The 16,707-nt window shown below is 42.5% G+C and overlaps 3 gene segments (V, D, J or C); all 3 read left to right on the forward strand.

Annotated features, from left to right (window-relative positions):
* The first annotated feature begins 1,071 nt into the window (after positions 1-1,071).
* LOC128478282 (immunoglobulin kappa variable 4-1-like) lies at positions 1,072-2,164 on the forward strand. The segment is given in 2 exon segments: positions 1,072-1,205; positions 1,400-2,164. Coding segments are annotated over 2 exon segments (507 nt in total).
* A 4,742-nt stretch (positions 2,165-6,906) lies between these two features.
* LOC128478266 (immunoglobulin kappa variable 4-1-like) lies at positions 6,907-7,804 on the forward strand. The segment is given in 2 exon segments: positions 6,907-7,040; positions 7,282-7,804. Coding segments are annotated over 2 exon segments (543 nt in total).
* A 4,399-nt stretch (positions 7,805-12,203) lies between these two features.
* Positions 12,204-12,963, forward strand: LOC128469831 (immunoglobulin kappa variable 3-15-like). The segment is given in 2 exon segments: positions 12,204-12,344; positions 12,584-12,963. Coding segments are annotated over 2 exon segments (429 nt in total).
* The last annotated feature ends 3,744 nt before the right edge of the window (positions 12,964-16,707 follow it).

The raw sequence follows: 16,707 nt of genomic DNA on the forward strand, positions 1-16,707 counted from the left end.
TCGGCTCCCCTGTCTCTGCCTTCGGCTCCCCTGTCTCTGCCTCGGCTCCCCTGTCTCTGCCTCGGCTCCCCTGTCTCTGCCTCGGCTCCCCTGTCTCTGCCTCGGCTCCCCTGTCTCTGCCTCGGCTCCCCTGTCTCTGCCTCGGCTCCCCTGTCTCTGCCTCGGCTCCCCTGTCTCTGCCTCGGCTCCCCTGTCTCTGCCTCGGCTCCCCTGTCTCTGCCTCGGCTCCCCTGTCTCTGCCTCGGCTCCCCTGTCTCTGCCTCGGCTCCCCTGTCTCTGCCTCGGCTCCCCTGTCTCTGCCTCGGCTCCCCTGTCTCTGCCTCAGCTCCCTTCTATTCTGTTTTCAAGTCCTGCTAATCCGTCTGTGTGCCTGTCTGTACCTACCTACCCATCAATATGCATAAAGGGGTACAGACAAACTCCCCAGTATCCCCTGCACATGGGCTCCTACGCGACCTGCTCGGCCGGGTCCTGACAATTATGCTTATTTTGCAGGACATCAATATATTTTCCCACTGTTAATTTCCAGGACTGTTGCCCCATTTCAATAGATTAATAAAACCAATTATCTACCCTCAAGTATGATTTTCATCTCCTTATCTAAAAGAAAGAGGATTGTTAGAACATGTTTACAGCTCTGAGGTAATCACAGACTTCACTTCATAAAATTTATTTTTATTGACGGTTTTGTAAGCGTGTGTTAAATTCTCAATTATTTGCTGCGTTTATGTAATATAAAGTCTATAAAATATTGTTTAGATTGGGGAAATTAAAATTAATACTTACTTGATTCTGTAATTTGTGTATAAATTTATAGTCCACATATCCCAATCAGTACATTCAATTTAAGGTTTAGATTTAGTTCAGTGCATTAGAACTTGGGAATTCTAGTCTGATGATAATGATGATTATTAGCCTTTTGGGTGCCTACATTCCTTACGTGTAACTTATTCTTGTAACTCACACATACGTTTAACCTTCTCTATCACACTCTGTATAATACTCATGTATTACAAATGATATGACACAAGCTAATTTCCATATATTACCCATGTGAATCTGCCCAGGTGGGGGCATTTCCTTGTGATGGTATAAATGGCCCGTTCTGCAGACAGGGGCTCAGTGATCTGTATCAGACCCGAGTGCAGCGATCAAGATGATGTCACACAGCTGTTTGCTGATCATATTAATCATTTGCATGCAGGGTAAACAATTGTTTCATTAATTAAACACAACTGGATATTATTTCTTGTAAATTAATACTAAATTGAATGCAGAAAGTTCCTAATAGTTTTATGGAGAAGTAGAATTAATACCATTCATTGTTTTATGTTAAATTAATGTTTATATCCCTGTGTGCTATAATTTTGAATATGTTATAGTTTGTTTCTATCCTCAGAATGCCAAGGAGAGATTGTGGTGACTCAGACTCCAGAGTCTGTGTCGGTTCTTCCAGGGGACTCGGTTACCATGAGCTGTAAGACCAGTAGCAGTGTATATAGCAGCACCTATAGTGTTAATGGGTTGAGCTGGTACCAACAGAAACCAGGACAACCCCCAAAGCCCCTGATCTATTATGCCAGCACCAGACACACCGGGACCCCAGAGCGGTTCAGCGGCAGCGGGTCGGGAACTGATTTTACTTTTACCATCAGCGGAGCGCAAGCAGAAGATGCAGCAGATTATTACTGTCAGCAGACTTACAGCGACCCTCTCACAGTGATACAGAGCCGTACAAAAACCTTCCTCTTTTTCACCAAATCTGCAGCATCAGATTTGATCTGTTTAGCTGCTACGTGGAGTATTTATACAGCTAAAGACAAGGATTTGCCTACAGCGTGTAAATATGTGCATTAACTTTATGTTTTGGTCTCTTCTTCATTATAATTATTTAAAACTCCAAATATTTTAGAAATTTGCACAATGCATTGAAAAGAAATCCCCAGTGAATCGGTGTTTGGATGTATTGAGCGCTTTCCAGGATACGGTATAATAAAAGAGAAAAGGGATAATAAGGGCTACAATGTTATAAGTAAAGGAGTCCACAAACATTTGGTCGGGGTACAGTAGGTATGAATATATTGGGAAAGGAACTCCATGCCCTGTAAACCTTGCAGACTATGTATGGTTAGTTTTTTAAGAAAACAAAATGATGTTTATTAGAGTCTAAAGTTTAATCCTCACACATTAGAGTTTGTGAAATCTCCCCACTGGTTTTCTAGCCCAGGGCTGAACTGGGGATTAAATCAGGTTCTGGCACTTTAAGGCCGGTGGCTGATGAATGACATACATTTAGTGAACGCAGCGCTCTTTCACTCTCAAAGTGTGAGATAAAGATGGCGGCTGAATCTGCTGTGACAGCGTATCTTAAGGTGAGTGAATGGGGTGTATTTATTAACCTGTGAGTGGGCTGCATGTTGTAAATGTGAATTACAACAAAGTTCCAACCCATTGAGTTGTAAGGTGACTTGTGAGTCCCCCATTCACAAACATCATTAAACTAAATAAAATTAAACAGTGACCTTTATTAAAAATAAGAAATGGGGCAACGCTTGTCTTTTCGTCTTCCCCCACCCCCTGCACAGAACCATCATATTTTACCACATATAAGAACCATTGGGTTGTCGAGTCTGCCCAATTTTCCACTTTTGAAGGCTGAAACCTTATTCAGTCCTTAATCTTGCCTTAGATTCTGGATAACCCCATGACTGCCAAATGCAGTTTAAAATGTTCTCACTGTATTAGCTTTTACCACTTCTGCTGGGAGTCTGTTCCATTAACCTACCGCCTCTCAGTAAATTATACATTACACCTAAGCCTCTGATCTTTTAGTTTTAAATTATGGCCTCTTGTTCCAACATTTATCCTCCCTTCAAGTATAATTTTTCTGCTGTACTTTTTTGGGATGGTGGGTTAATTAAATCATTATAGAGCCCAAGTATAGCCCCCATATCCCTTATATTTCAAATGCCCTTCATGATGAATGTACCCCATGCTATTCCTATCCCTCACCCTTATCTCGCTCAAATGGGGTGAGAGGCATCACATATTTTTTTTTAAGATATTAGAAAGGCACTGACCCCGTCCCACTCTTCCCTCCCTCCATCCATCTCTTCCCCATTGGATTTAGAATGTTTTGTTACACAAATACACAAATAAAACAACCTCACCTACCCTCCCCACCTCTACGTCTCCCAGGTACGGCGGCTGAAATCCACCCAAGTGCTCTTCGGTGTTACAGAACCACCAGATGTCACTGTGGGATTTCTCATTGTCTCTTATGAGACAACCTGATCAAACATCTGCACATCTGAAAACCTCTGTGCGATCGTTTTCAGATTTAGTGGTGAAATCCACTTTCCGTTCCTGTCTATCCAGTATATCTAGTGTTTAAAGTGTTTATCTAGTGTTTAACATTATATGCATTTTAACATATTTTACATACTATAACTTAACATACCATGTATACACAACATTCTTTTTAATGAAATTTGTATATATTAGATCTATGGTTATCCTTTCTGGATTAAGATATTTAAGTGGTACAGTCATTTAATTTCTTCCTTACCCTATGCTATTCAATAAGGTTTCAAATGTTTTATACCTATAAATTTACATATTTACATACATACACACAGAGCCGGCCTAAGCCGTTGTGGTGCCCTGTGCGGACTACTCCTCTGGCGCCCCCCTCTCTTCCCCTTCAAACTACTCCCCCTCAAACTACCCCTCCCCTCTGCCCCTTCAAACTACCCCCCCTCTGCCCCTTCAAACTACCCCCCCTGGCCCTTAAAACTACACCCCCCCTGCCCCTTCAAACTACACCCCCCCTGCCCCTTCAAACTGCACCCCCCCTCTGCCCCTTCAAACTACTCCCCCACCCCTTAAAACTACACCCCCCTCTGCCCCTTCAAATTACCCCCCCCTCTGCCCCTTCAAACTGCCCCCCCTCTGACCCTTCAAACTACCCCCCCTCTGCCCCTTCAAACTACCCCCCCCACACACATATTTACATACATACACACAGAGCCGGCCTAAGCCGTTGTGGTGCCCTGTGCGGACTACTCCTCTGGCCCCCCTCTCTGCCCCTTCAAACTACTCCCCCTCAAACTATCCCTCCCCTCTGCCCCTTCAAACTACCCCCCCTCTGCCCCTTCAAACTACCCCCTCTGCCCCTTCAAACTACCCCCCCTGACCCTTCAAACTACACCCCCCTGCCCCTTCAAACTACACCCCCCTGTCCCTTCAAACTACACCCCCCCTGTCCCTTCAAACTACCCCCCCGTCCCTTCAAACTACACCCCCTGCCCCTTCAAACTACAACCCCCCTCTGTCCCTTCAAACTACACCCCCCCTGCCCCTTCAAACTACACCCCCCTGTCCCTTCAAACTACACCCCCCCTGCCCCTTCAAACTGCACCCCCCTCTGCCCCTTCAAACTACTCCCCCCCACCCCTTCAAACTACACCCCCCCTCTGCCCCTTCAAATTACCCCCCCTCTGCCCCTTCAAACTGCCCCCCCCTCTGCCCCTTCAAACTACCCCCCCACACACACTTACCTTGTTGCCAGAGTCCTGCGGTGAGAGCGGGAGGCATCCGTCTTCTCGCTCTGCCACGGTGCCGGCATTTCATGTTGAGCGCCGGAATAGTCCGGCGCTCTACATGAGATGCCGGCACAGCGACGGAGTCACGGAGAGTAAGGGGCGCCGAGCGGTTGCTGAGAACTTCACGAGCAACCGCTCGGCGCCCCTGCCCGGGACTTATATTAAAGCATCGGTTTTTTTAAAAAAAACTTTATTTAACATGAATGATGTTAAATAAAGTTTTAAAAAAACGCGATGTTTTAAGTTAAGTCCCGGGCAGGCGCCCCTGCTACCATGGCGCCCTGTGCGGTCACACAGGTCGCACACCCCTAAGGCCGGCCCTGCATACACATACAATTTCCTACTGCCTGTAAAAGCAATGGAACAGCTAATAAAAATAAAAGTTGTAGCAGCAAAAGTTCTCTTTTACGTGTGCAAAATTCTAACTGTGAAAACCCCAGCAGTAAATGTAAAAGAATGAGCTGCAAACATACAGTATGTTCAAACATTAGGGACAAAAGCACCATTACTCACATAACCTTTCCACCAGGGACAAATCCACCAATTGCATGCGTGCTGTGAAACCTACAGGTAAAGGCGAGGGAATGTAATCCTGGAATGAAGGGAAGAAGGACTGGCGGATACTCTCTGTATGTTCCTATGAAGCTGCTCTAATATCTACAAAGAATAAAACCAATTTTTGTGCTTTAGCAATGAATTTATTTTTGCCAAATACAATCCACGTGGCTTAGAGAGTGAACTGGTTTGTTTGGGTTACTTCATATAATCCATTTTACAATATGGTATAGATATCAATATAAATGTGTCCTTGATCTTCCCCATTAGATAACCCTGCCTAGTTAGGGTACTCTGGTCTAGATGAATACTTTAAATTATCCTTATTTTGCCGGACATCGATATATTTTCTCACTGTTTATTTGCAGGGCTGTTATGCCCATACCAACAGAACAATAAAACCACGCTGTACCACTTCTCTGGAGTTCTCTACCCCATTCCATGAGACTTTCTTCCTCTTATTCTAATTTCAAACCCACCTATTCCTCTAATTTCAAACCCACCTATCCTCTAAATCAAATACTCTGATACTGCATTAGTAGAGCATGTATTTGATATTTATTAGAAATCAACTATAAATAAATAAAATACAAGCAATTTAAAAGTTTTTTAAAGGAGGCAAAAAAAATTATCTTTAGAAGATATATTCCTCCTACATTCTTCGTTACGGATTGAAGTCTAGGAGACTCTATTGGTCGCTCGTACTGACCTTTAACTCCTGGAGCAGGACTGGTCTTCCAAGGCAGAGTTTTGCTGTGAGGAGTTAATGGTCCGTACAAGCGACTCTATTGGTCGCCGGCAGGGAGCTCCTTCATTGGTTAATGCCAGAGAACCTTTAACTCCTGGAACTTCCGAAGACCAAGTTCCGCCGCCAAAAGTTAAAGGTTTGTATGAATGACTCAAGGTCGTCGCCAGCAAGAGCAGCTGCATTTCATTGGTTGATGGCAAAGAAAGCCCCCGACAGACCTTTGGTGCCAGACCTTTTGGTGCCAGATCTGCTGCGTACTGCATTAACCCCGCTATTAACAGTCTTTAAAAAAAAAATAAGAAAAGAAAAGAATACGAAGAATGTATACGAATATTCGACTGAACCTAACACAGGAGCTGGCGAATATTCGTGGAATACAAAGATTTTTTTCCTCACGAAGATGAACACGAAGAGTTGGCCGGCTGTTCATTTCCAGGACTGTTGCCCCATTTCAATAGAATAATAAAACCAATTATCTACCCTCAAGTATGATTTTCATTTCCTTATCTAAAATAAAGAGGATTGTTAGAACATGTTTACAGCTCTGAGGTAATCACAGACTTCACATCATAAAATGTATTTTTATTGACGGATTTGTAAGCGTGTTTTGTAATTTTCTGTTAAATTCTCAATTATTAGCACAGCTGCGTTTATGTAATATAAAGTCTATAAAATATTGTTTAGATTGGGAAAATTAAAATGAATAATTACTTGATTCTGTAATTTGTGTATAAACTTATAGTCCACATATCCCAATCAGTACATTCAATTTAAGATTTAGATTTAGTTTAGTGCATTAGAACTTGAGAATTCCAGTCTGATGATAATGATGATGATTATTAGCCTTTTGGGTGCCTACATTCCTTATGTGTAACTTATTCTTGTAACTCACACATACGTTTAACCTTCTCTATCATACTCTGTATAATACTCCTGTATTACAAATGATATGACACAAGCTAATTTCCATATATTACCCATGTGAATCTGCCCAGGTGGGGGCATTTCCTTGTGATGGTATAAATGGCCCGTTCTGCAGACAGGGGCTCAGTGATCTGTATCAGACCCGAGTGCAGCGATCAAGATGATGTCACACAGCTGTTTGCTGATCATATTAACCATTTGGGCTCATGGTGAGGATGAAACTATCCTTTATTTTAAAAACAGAAGAGTTATGCTTAATATACTCATGTCTGACTTTTAAGCAAACTATTAAATATTCCTTTATCATTTTTAAACTAAAATAATATTTTTAATGTTGAAAATACACCTAAGCAGTTATAGTTTTATCTAAATATTTTTGTTAAAAATCTGAATTCTGCACTATTATTTTGTACCTAATGTTAAGTTTATGTATTTTCTCCCAATCCTCAGGATCCTGTGGACAGATTGTGATGACTCAGACTCCAGACTCTGTCTCTGTGTCACCAGGAGAACGCGTCACCATGACATGTATAGCCAGTAGTAATGTTAACAGCTATGTAGCCTGGTACCAACAGAAACCAGGACAACCCCCAAAGCCCCTTATCTATGCTGCCAGCACCAGATACAGCGGGACCCCAGAGCGGTTCAGCGGCAGCGGGTCGGGAACTGATTACACTTTTACCATCAGCGGAGCGAAAACAGAAGATGCAGCAGATTATTACTGTCAGTACTATTACAGCACCCCTCTCACAGTGATACAGAGCCGTACAAAAACCTTCCTCTTTTTCACCAAATCTGCAGCATCAGATATGATCTGTTTAGCTGCTATGTGGAGTATTTATACAGCTAAAGACAAGGATATGCTACAGCGTGTAAATATGTGCATTAACTTTATGTTTTGGTCCCTTCTTCATTATACTTATATAAAACTCCAAATATTTTAGAAATTTGCACTATGCATTGAAATGTATTGAGTACTTTCCAGGATACAGTATAATAAAAGAGAAAAAGAATAATAAGCAGTGGCAACTCTAGAAACAATATATAGGGGGGGGCACACAAGATACCACAGTCAAACTGGGGGGGCATTCATAATTTCCAAAAGTAATGTGCTATGGAATTATACTTTTGTTATTGGGCTAAAATAATACTTGATCATTCAACATGGGAAGCCACAATTGAGTGTGACTAATCCTTGAAATAAATATTATAACACAATAAATAACTTTTCCACTAAATGATTTCAGGGCATTGAACGTTTTGACCCCTGAAGTCACTACAACTTCAAGAGGGCATTTTATCTCTGGATAAATATAAATGAAATAATTCCTACTGTAAGTTAAGTGCCAGGAAACAGATGACCAAACACACACACCAGGACAGGCTCTGCCACACCGACAACCAAACACACACACACACCAGGACAGGCTCTGCCACACAGACACCCACACACATCAGGACAGGCTCTGCCACACCCACATCCAAACACACACACACACCAGGACAGGCTCTGACACACTGACACCCAAGCACACACCCTAGGACAGGCTCTGCCACACTGACAACCGAACACATACAAGGACAGGCTCTGCCACACCAACACCCAAACACACACACTCAATACACATCATGCCTAGGTTCCAGCACTTACACATCCATGCTATCTCACACACACACTCATTCATATACTCATTCATTCACAGATTCATTCCCTCAATCACGCACACTCATTCAAACACCCTCCCCACTCCCTTACCTGCACTGCAGCTCCTCGATGCCGCTCACAGACTTCAGCAGAGGATGCGGCCTCCCTCTGCATTCTCTGGTACTGCACAGAGGAAGCAGGACTGGAGCAGAGTCACGTGATGTCACGTGAACTCTGCTAGGTTCCGCTTCCTCTGTGCTGTACAGAAGAGCCTCCCACAGGTAAGTAGCAGGGCTCGAGGTGCGGCCCGCGTAAAATCAGTTACCCTGGCTTCCGATCTTATGTGGGCCGCACCCTCTCTCTCCTCCGCATTAAAAATAAATAAATAAGGGAAAAAAAGGCGAAATTAAAGTCGCATTGCGACTTTATTCCAAATTCGACAGGGGGGGCAAGGATTAACCGAGGGGGGGAAATTGCCCCCCCTTGCCCCCCTGTAGCGACGCCACTGATAATAAGGGCTACAATGTAATAAGTACAGGAGTCCACAAACATTTGGTCGGGGTACAGTAGGTATGAATATATTGGGAAAGGAACTCCATGCCCTGTAAATCTTGCAGACTAACTATGGTTAGTTCTTAAAGAAAACAAAATGATGTTAATTAGAGTCTAAGTTTAATCTTCACACATTAGAGTCTGTGAAATCTGCCGGCAAGGGAGATTGTTAAAGCACATCGGGCAGACGTGCCGGCAGCGGAGGTTGTTTACCCGCATCGCCGCTGCCGGTGAACGTCTGCATGATGCATTTTACACCCCCCCCCCGACTTACCAGAGCAGACTCCCGGGTGTCTTGCGGGGCCGGCGGGAGACATCTACGCAATACGCGTATACAACTTCCGGTGTTGCCCCCCAGGCTGCCCGAAATCTAATCAAAGCGGCAGCTGGGTGCTGATGCAGCCGGCCGGCATCAGCACCCAGCAGCCGTGTGCGATGGCCGTCTAGTGATGGGAGCAGCGTGAGGGGTGAAAGCTCCGCCCCCTCGCACTGACCTTTCACCCCTCACGCTGCTCCCATCACTATGCAGCTGGGAATGTAATCTGAACGGCCGATGCGTGCTGATGCCGCCGGCCGCCTCTGCTTTAATACTTTTTTTTACTTTATATGGCAAGCTGATCCAGCTTACCATATAAATAAAAAAAAAACTGTTAAAGTAGCTCCGGCCGGCGGCATCGGCCGTTTAGATTACATTCCCAGCAGTCTGATGGCTGCATAGTGATGGGAGCAGCGTGAGGTGGAAGCTCCGCCCCCTCGCACTCGGACTGCTGCAGCACCGGATGTCAGGTCAGTGGCATCCTGTCAGCATAGAGGAGAACAGTGTGCAGCTACCAGGAAGTCAAGAGAAGTAGAAGGTGAGTAAAATAATGTATTTTTTGTACTGTATAATGTTTTTTGTATTTGTTAAAAACAAAAAAAATCGGCATGTGTGTGTATGTAAGTGTGTCCCCCTATATGCCACTCTGCCTCCAGAAATGCCTTATACCCCCCTATATGCCACTCTGTCCCATGACATGCCTTTTAACCCCCTATATGCCAGAGTTGCATATAGGGGTATAAGGCATATCTGGAGGCAGAGTGGCATAAAGGGGGTTAAAAGGTATATCATGGGGCAGAGGAGCATATAGGAGGGTATAAAGCATATCGGTGAGGCAGAGTGGCATATAGGGGGCATAAGGCTTTTCTGGAGGCAGAGTGCCCCATGATATGCCTTTTCACCCCCTTCATGCCACTCTGCCTCCAGAAATGCCTTATACCCCCTATATGCCACTCTGTCCCATGACATGCCTTTTAACCCCCTATATGCCAGAGTTGCATATAGGGGTATAAGGCATATCTGGAGGCAGAGTGGCATATAGGGGGTTAGAAGGCATATCATGGGACAGAGTGGCATATAGGGGGTATAAGGCATTTCTGGAGGCAGAGTGGCATATAGGGGGTTAGAAGGCATATCAGGGCGGCAGAGTGGCAAGCCTGGGGGCAGAGGTGCATAACTCGGGGGTAGGTTGTCAAATGAAAGGAAATAAAAACCAAACATGTCTCAATCATAGCTTTTATTAAATATGGAAAAAAATAGTCTACATGAATTAATAAAGAAATAAAAGTTTCTTACCAGAATATCGTGAAGAATAATGTGATCAGTGTTTTGTTCCACTGAATAAAATGGAACTTTTTCATCTAAAAATGTTCGCAGTAGTAAATGTTTTGATCCCATTATGTGTAATGTATTTCATTTATTAGGGCCTTTTAACACTTTTGCTTTCTGGCATTTTAATACAAATAATGAGATAAAAAGAATGGCACATAGTGTGACTCGGGTGTGTATAAGGGGTGCGCGTGGGTATAAGAGCTTCACCGTGAGATAAACTGGTCTCCAAATTTTAAACTGGGGCTGGTCTCCAAATTTTTCCAGTCCCAGTCCGGCCCTGATCAGCTCAGGTGAAGTTGCTGAACATAAACTGATTTTTTCATCTGCAGTTGCACATATGCTAAGCAAACAAACAAATGCAACATTGCAACGTATGCCTAAAAAATACAAAAAATAAAGTTCCTACAAACTTTGGCCGACGACAGTGATGACATTGCTGCCTGGAAAGTAGAATGACCCTCGTTGATTACTTTGCGTTATCTTCTATTCATGAATATATGCTTTTATGGGGTTTATACAATTGGAGGGGCTGCTAAACTTTATCGAATAGGAAATGGACCCAGCAAATCAATTTCTAAAAATATAATGCAATATTCGCACAACTCTGGCTCCCCTTGCAGGTTGAATACAGGTACTGCATTCAACCATGCAAATCAATGGAGCCCAGCTTTCTAATCACAATCTGATTAATAAAATATTTTAAAAAATTATTTCAAAAGAACGTAGTAGAATTTAAAAATAAATACGCAGTGATATCAACATCAGGAGAACCATCCAGTTCCAGCAAAATGTAAAAACGTCCAAAAATAATAAAAATGAAGAAGATTAAAAAAAAAAGCTTATTATTACGATCTAGTGCTAAAATTAGCGCTGTATCTTCCAAACAATTCTGACATGAAGAGAGTTAAAATAAAAGCATTTCAAATACCCAATGCGTGTCTTTTTTGAAGTGGTCGGGTTCAAAGATAGGGCATAGGCACAGACTGACCAAAATGTAAAAAATAAAATAAAATTTCAAATACCTTGGGGTGTCTAGTTTTCAAAAATATATGGTTTGATGGGGTAAATTGCATTCGCCAGCTTCAAAGATACCCGAAATTGCACATAGTGCCAGAATTACCAGATTTCTAATCTTAGGACAAACAGTAGAATCTATTTAGCAGGTTTTTTTATTAGCTTATTTAGATGAGTAAACAAGTTTTCAAATAAAAGTGTTTTTTTTTAATAGGAAATTAGATGATCTAATCAAAACAGTATCTGAAGAAAAAAACTATATTTAACCTGTGTTTACATTAAATGGGAGAGGAGAAAGCACGTGCACCGCAAAAGTGTTAAAACAGCCTTCGTTATGAAGGATTCAAAAAATAAAAAGCAACCTGGCCCTTAAGGGGTTAAATACCTCTTATTCTCCTAGAAAATAAAGTCTTTTAATGTACTGAACATCTCTATCATACGCGTTATAACACTACTATACTTGAAATGATATGAGAGGAGCTAATTTCCATAAATTACCCATGTGAATCTGCCCAGGTGGGGGCATTTCCTTGTGATGGTATAAATGGCCCGTTCTGCAGACAGGGGCTCAGTGATCTGTATCAGACCCGAGTGCAGCGATCAAGATGATGTCACACAGCTGTTTGCTGATCATATTAACCATCTGGGTTCATGGTGAGGATTAAACTATCCTTTATTTTAAAACAGAAGAGTTATGCTTAATATAATCATGTCCGACTTTTAAACAAAATATTAAATATTCTTTTATCGTTTTTAAAATATAATGAAATTTTTAATGTTGAAAGTACACCTAAGCAGTTATAGTTTTATCTAGATATTTTGTTAAAAATGTGAATTCTACATTATTATTTTGTACCTAATGTTAAATTTATGTATTTTCTCCCAATCCTCAGGATCCTGTGGACAGATTGTGATGAGTCAGACTCCAGACTCTGTCTCTGTGTCACCAGGAGAACGCGTCACCATGACATGTAAAGCCAGTAGTAATGTTAACAGCTATGTAGCCTGGTACCAACAGAAACCAGGACAACCCCCAAAGCTCCTGATCTATGGTGCCAGCAGCAGATACACCGGGACCCCAGAGCGGTTCAGCGGCAGCGGGTCGGGAACTGATTTCACTTTTACCATCAGCGGAGCGCAAGCAGAAGATGCAGCAGATTATTACTGTCAGCAGTATCAGAGCTGGCCTCTCACAGTGATACAGAGCCGTACAAAAACCTTCCTCTTTTTCATCAAATCTGCAGCATCAGATATGATCTGTTTAGCTGCTTAGTGGAGTATTTATACAGCTAAAGACAAGAATATGCCTACAGAGTGTAAATATGTGCATTAACTTTATGTTTTGGTCTCTTCTTAATTATAATAATATAAAACTCCAAATATTTTAGAAAGTTGAACTATGTATTGAAATGAAATCCCAAGTGAATCAGAACAAGGAAAGAGGCAAATTCATACAATCCTGTATTAGTATCATACAATTAGTTTTCTAGCCCAGGGGTGAACTGGGGATTAAATCAGGTTCCGGCACTTTAAGGCCAGTGGCTGATGAATGACATACATTTGACGCACGCAGCGCTCTTTCAGTGTATAGTGTGAGATACAGATGGCTGGATCTGCTGTGTCAGCGTATCTTAAGGTGAGTGAATGGGGTGTATTTATTAACCTGTGAGTGGGCTGCATGTTGTAAATGTGAATTACAACAAAGTTCCAACCCATTGAGTTGTAAGGTGACTTGTGAGTCCCCCATTCACAAACATCATTAAACTAAATAAAATTAAACAGTGACCTTTATTAAAAATAAGAAATGGGGCAACGCTTGTCTTTTCGTCTTCCCCCACCCCCTGCACAGAACCATCATATTTTACCACATATAAGAACCATTGGGTTGTCGAGTCTGCCCAATTTTCCACTTTTGAAGGCTGAAACCTTATTCAGTCCTTAATCTTGCCTTAGATTCAGGATAACCCCATGACTGCCAAATGCATTTTAAAATTTTCTCACTGTATTAGCTTTTACCACTTCTGCTGGGAGTCTGTTCCATTAACCTACCACCTCTCAAGAAAGTATACATTATACCTAAGCCTCTGATCTTTTAGTTTTAGATTATGGTCTCTTGTTCCAACATTTATCCTCCCTTCAAGTATAATTTTTCTGCTGTACTTTTTTGGGATTGTGGGGTATAATTGGGCTCATTATAGAGCCCAATTATAACCCCCATATCCCTCATATTTAAAATGCCCTACATGATGAATGTACCCCACGCTGTGAGAGGCATCACATTTTTTTTTTAGATATTAGAAAGGCACTGACCCCGTCCCACTCTTCCCTCCCTCCCTCCATCCATCCCCTCCCCACCTCTACGTCTCCCAGGCAGGGCGGCTGAAATCCACCCAAGTGCTCTTCGGTGTTACAGAACCACCAGATGTCACTGTGGGATTTCTCATTGTCTCTTATGAGACAACCTGATCCAACATCTGCACATCTGAAAACCTCTGTGCGATCGTTTCCAGATTTAGTTGTGACTTTGTGAAATCCACTTTCTCTCAGTATCATCAGGCGGTATGTTTTTTATTATTTTACAAAATCAGCACTGGTATTTTGGTGGATTTCACTAAATATTGCAATCCCTTCAGTGATAGACCAAAAAAAATAAAATGAAAAACATGTTATATTCCCATCTCCCATCTGTTATGAACCTATTACTCACGCGCTCCTGGTATTCAGCGAAGAGTGGACACATCGTAGCGTCTCCTCCCCTGCTCGCTGACACAGAAGCGAGCAGGGTTTCCGTGGCAATGCGCCCCCCTCCGCCTCCGATGGAGGCCGGCAGGGAGAGGAACGCGTACAGAGGTTGCCACGGAGACGCGTCTCCTCCCCTGTGCCGGCAGACGGAGAGCGGCAGAGGAGACGTGTAAATGTGTTGCTATGGCAACGCATCTCTTCCGATGACGCCGCTTTGGCGCCAAATTCAAAGGTACTGATCTTACAGTAACCTTTGCTCAGGTATCAGCTGGACTGCACCTTATACCCAAGCGTTGTGCGCTATTCTTGACTACCCGTGTACCAGACCCTCTTCAGTAAATTCAACGGGCTGCAGTGGTCAGTACGCTAAAAATGGTGGATCAGCGACAGGGTCATGGGCGGCCAAGATACCGCGGCACACCTTCAGAGGTCTAGTGGAGTCCATGCCTCGACAGGTATATAAGGAATAACACCACCTTTCCAAGGCAAGTATGAACTGTTATTCTATCCACTAGGGAAATCTCAATTGAAGTAATAGGATAAACAGTATGTCACTTCATAAAGTGCAAACATGTTACTGAGTTTATCATAGCTTTGTTCAGTATCTTGAAGGTTCACAAACGGAGCATGTTCACATGTGTCCCTGGCAGGGCCGGCCGAAGACTTAACGCCGCCTGAGGCGAAGTTTAAAATGCATTTTAAACTTCGCCGACGCCATTATTTAACCCCCCCCGGTACTTACCTTTAAAGAGTCCTGCAGTGAGTCTCCCTGCTCTGCCACGGTGCCGGCTTGTTATGCTGAGCGCCGGAAATTGACGCCACTTCCGGCGCCCAGCATTACAAGCCGGCACCGAGACTGAACAGGGAGACTCGCCGCAGAGGAGAGAGAGAGAGGGGCGCCGAGCGGGTAAGCGAAAACCACTCGGCGCCCCTCTCTCTCTCCTCCACTTCAAAACGAGCAACAACAAAAAAACGCTTGGGGCAGCAAAGTGCCGTCTGGGGCAATTGCCCCAGTCGGCTCCATTGTAGGGCCGGCCCTGGTCCCTGGATCCTTATGTAGATATTTCAGAAGTTTTCTGGACATCCCTTTCCAAAATTCTATGTAATCTTAAAAAAAGGATATATAAAACAGCAGGTCTCCACAAGAAGTATAACACTTTAAAGGTTTATTGTATCCATTGAAAAGTTCCTGAAAATCATCCACAAACAAACATGGCCAAGGCCCGCCAATAATCCCAATCGCTAAATATAAACGCATAAGGGTTCACGAACAGATCCATTACTCTCCGCTATAGGGTGACCTGGAGGAGGAATCCTTTGTGTAGGAACCGTATAAAAGACAGCTACTACACTGTAGGTATACTGTATTAGTAGTAAGCTGTCTAACGGTTTCTTCTGTAATAATACCCCTATTTAAAGCCATTTGTAATAAAGAAACTGATTTTTTTTTAGTTAATTTTTTTGTTTTTTATTTTTATTTATGCGGATGCCGAAAATAAATTTAATTTTGTATACTATTTCGATCCTTTGAAGTGCCTGCTAATCTTTTGATCACATGTGACTGCAATTGTTGCTTATTAACCACTAAAAGGCTACCATAATTGCTACACTATACATTTTTTAATTTTTTTTCGCTTTCTGTTTTTGTATTAACTATTCGGAGGACAATTTTAGATTGTGAAGTTTGTGACAGGTTAATAAAGATGGCTTTTTTAAATATTTTTGTTTTATATATATTTTGTGTCACTTTAGCATATGAACCATGAACATGAACTTTTTTTGTTAACAGAATCTACTTTTGCTTTAATGTGATCAGTGGGATTCACTTCTAATTTGCAAAAATAGTCCATTAAATGTCTCTCGCATTCTGAAACATAATCTTTAGTGGTTAAGAGGATGAGCCCCCCTTATCTGCTGCCTTAAAAGTCAATCGGTTGTTTACGCACAGTCTCTCATGAGCTTGTATTGTGTAGTAAGATAACAATATTATGTTGGGCATTGTTCCTGTTTAGTCAGATCATTAAATTGCTTACTGCTGTCTTTTTATCAGTCTTGATGTTAGCTTTATGGAGGACTAGTCATGTGAACGTTCTCAGCCATAGGACATTTAACAGAATTGCCCAAGCTTTTCTGAGAGGAAACAAGGCCACCAGGAGTAGCATTCACAACTGACAGGTTCTGTGAATGCCTTTTATCCAAAGTTGGTGTAATTTGTAAGGATTTCAGATAAACATGCTTGGAGTTGAAGGATTGATTGACTGATCAGCTTGATATA

Source organism: Spea bombifrons, chromosome 1 (genome assembly GCF_027358695.1).
Source record: "Spea bombifrons isolate aSpeBom1 chromosome 1, aSpeBom1.2.pri, whole genome shotgun sequence".
NCBI classification, from domain to species: Eukaryota; Metazoa; Chordata; class Amphibia; order Anura; family Pelobatidae; genus Spea; species Spea bombifrons.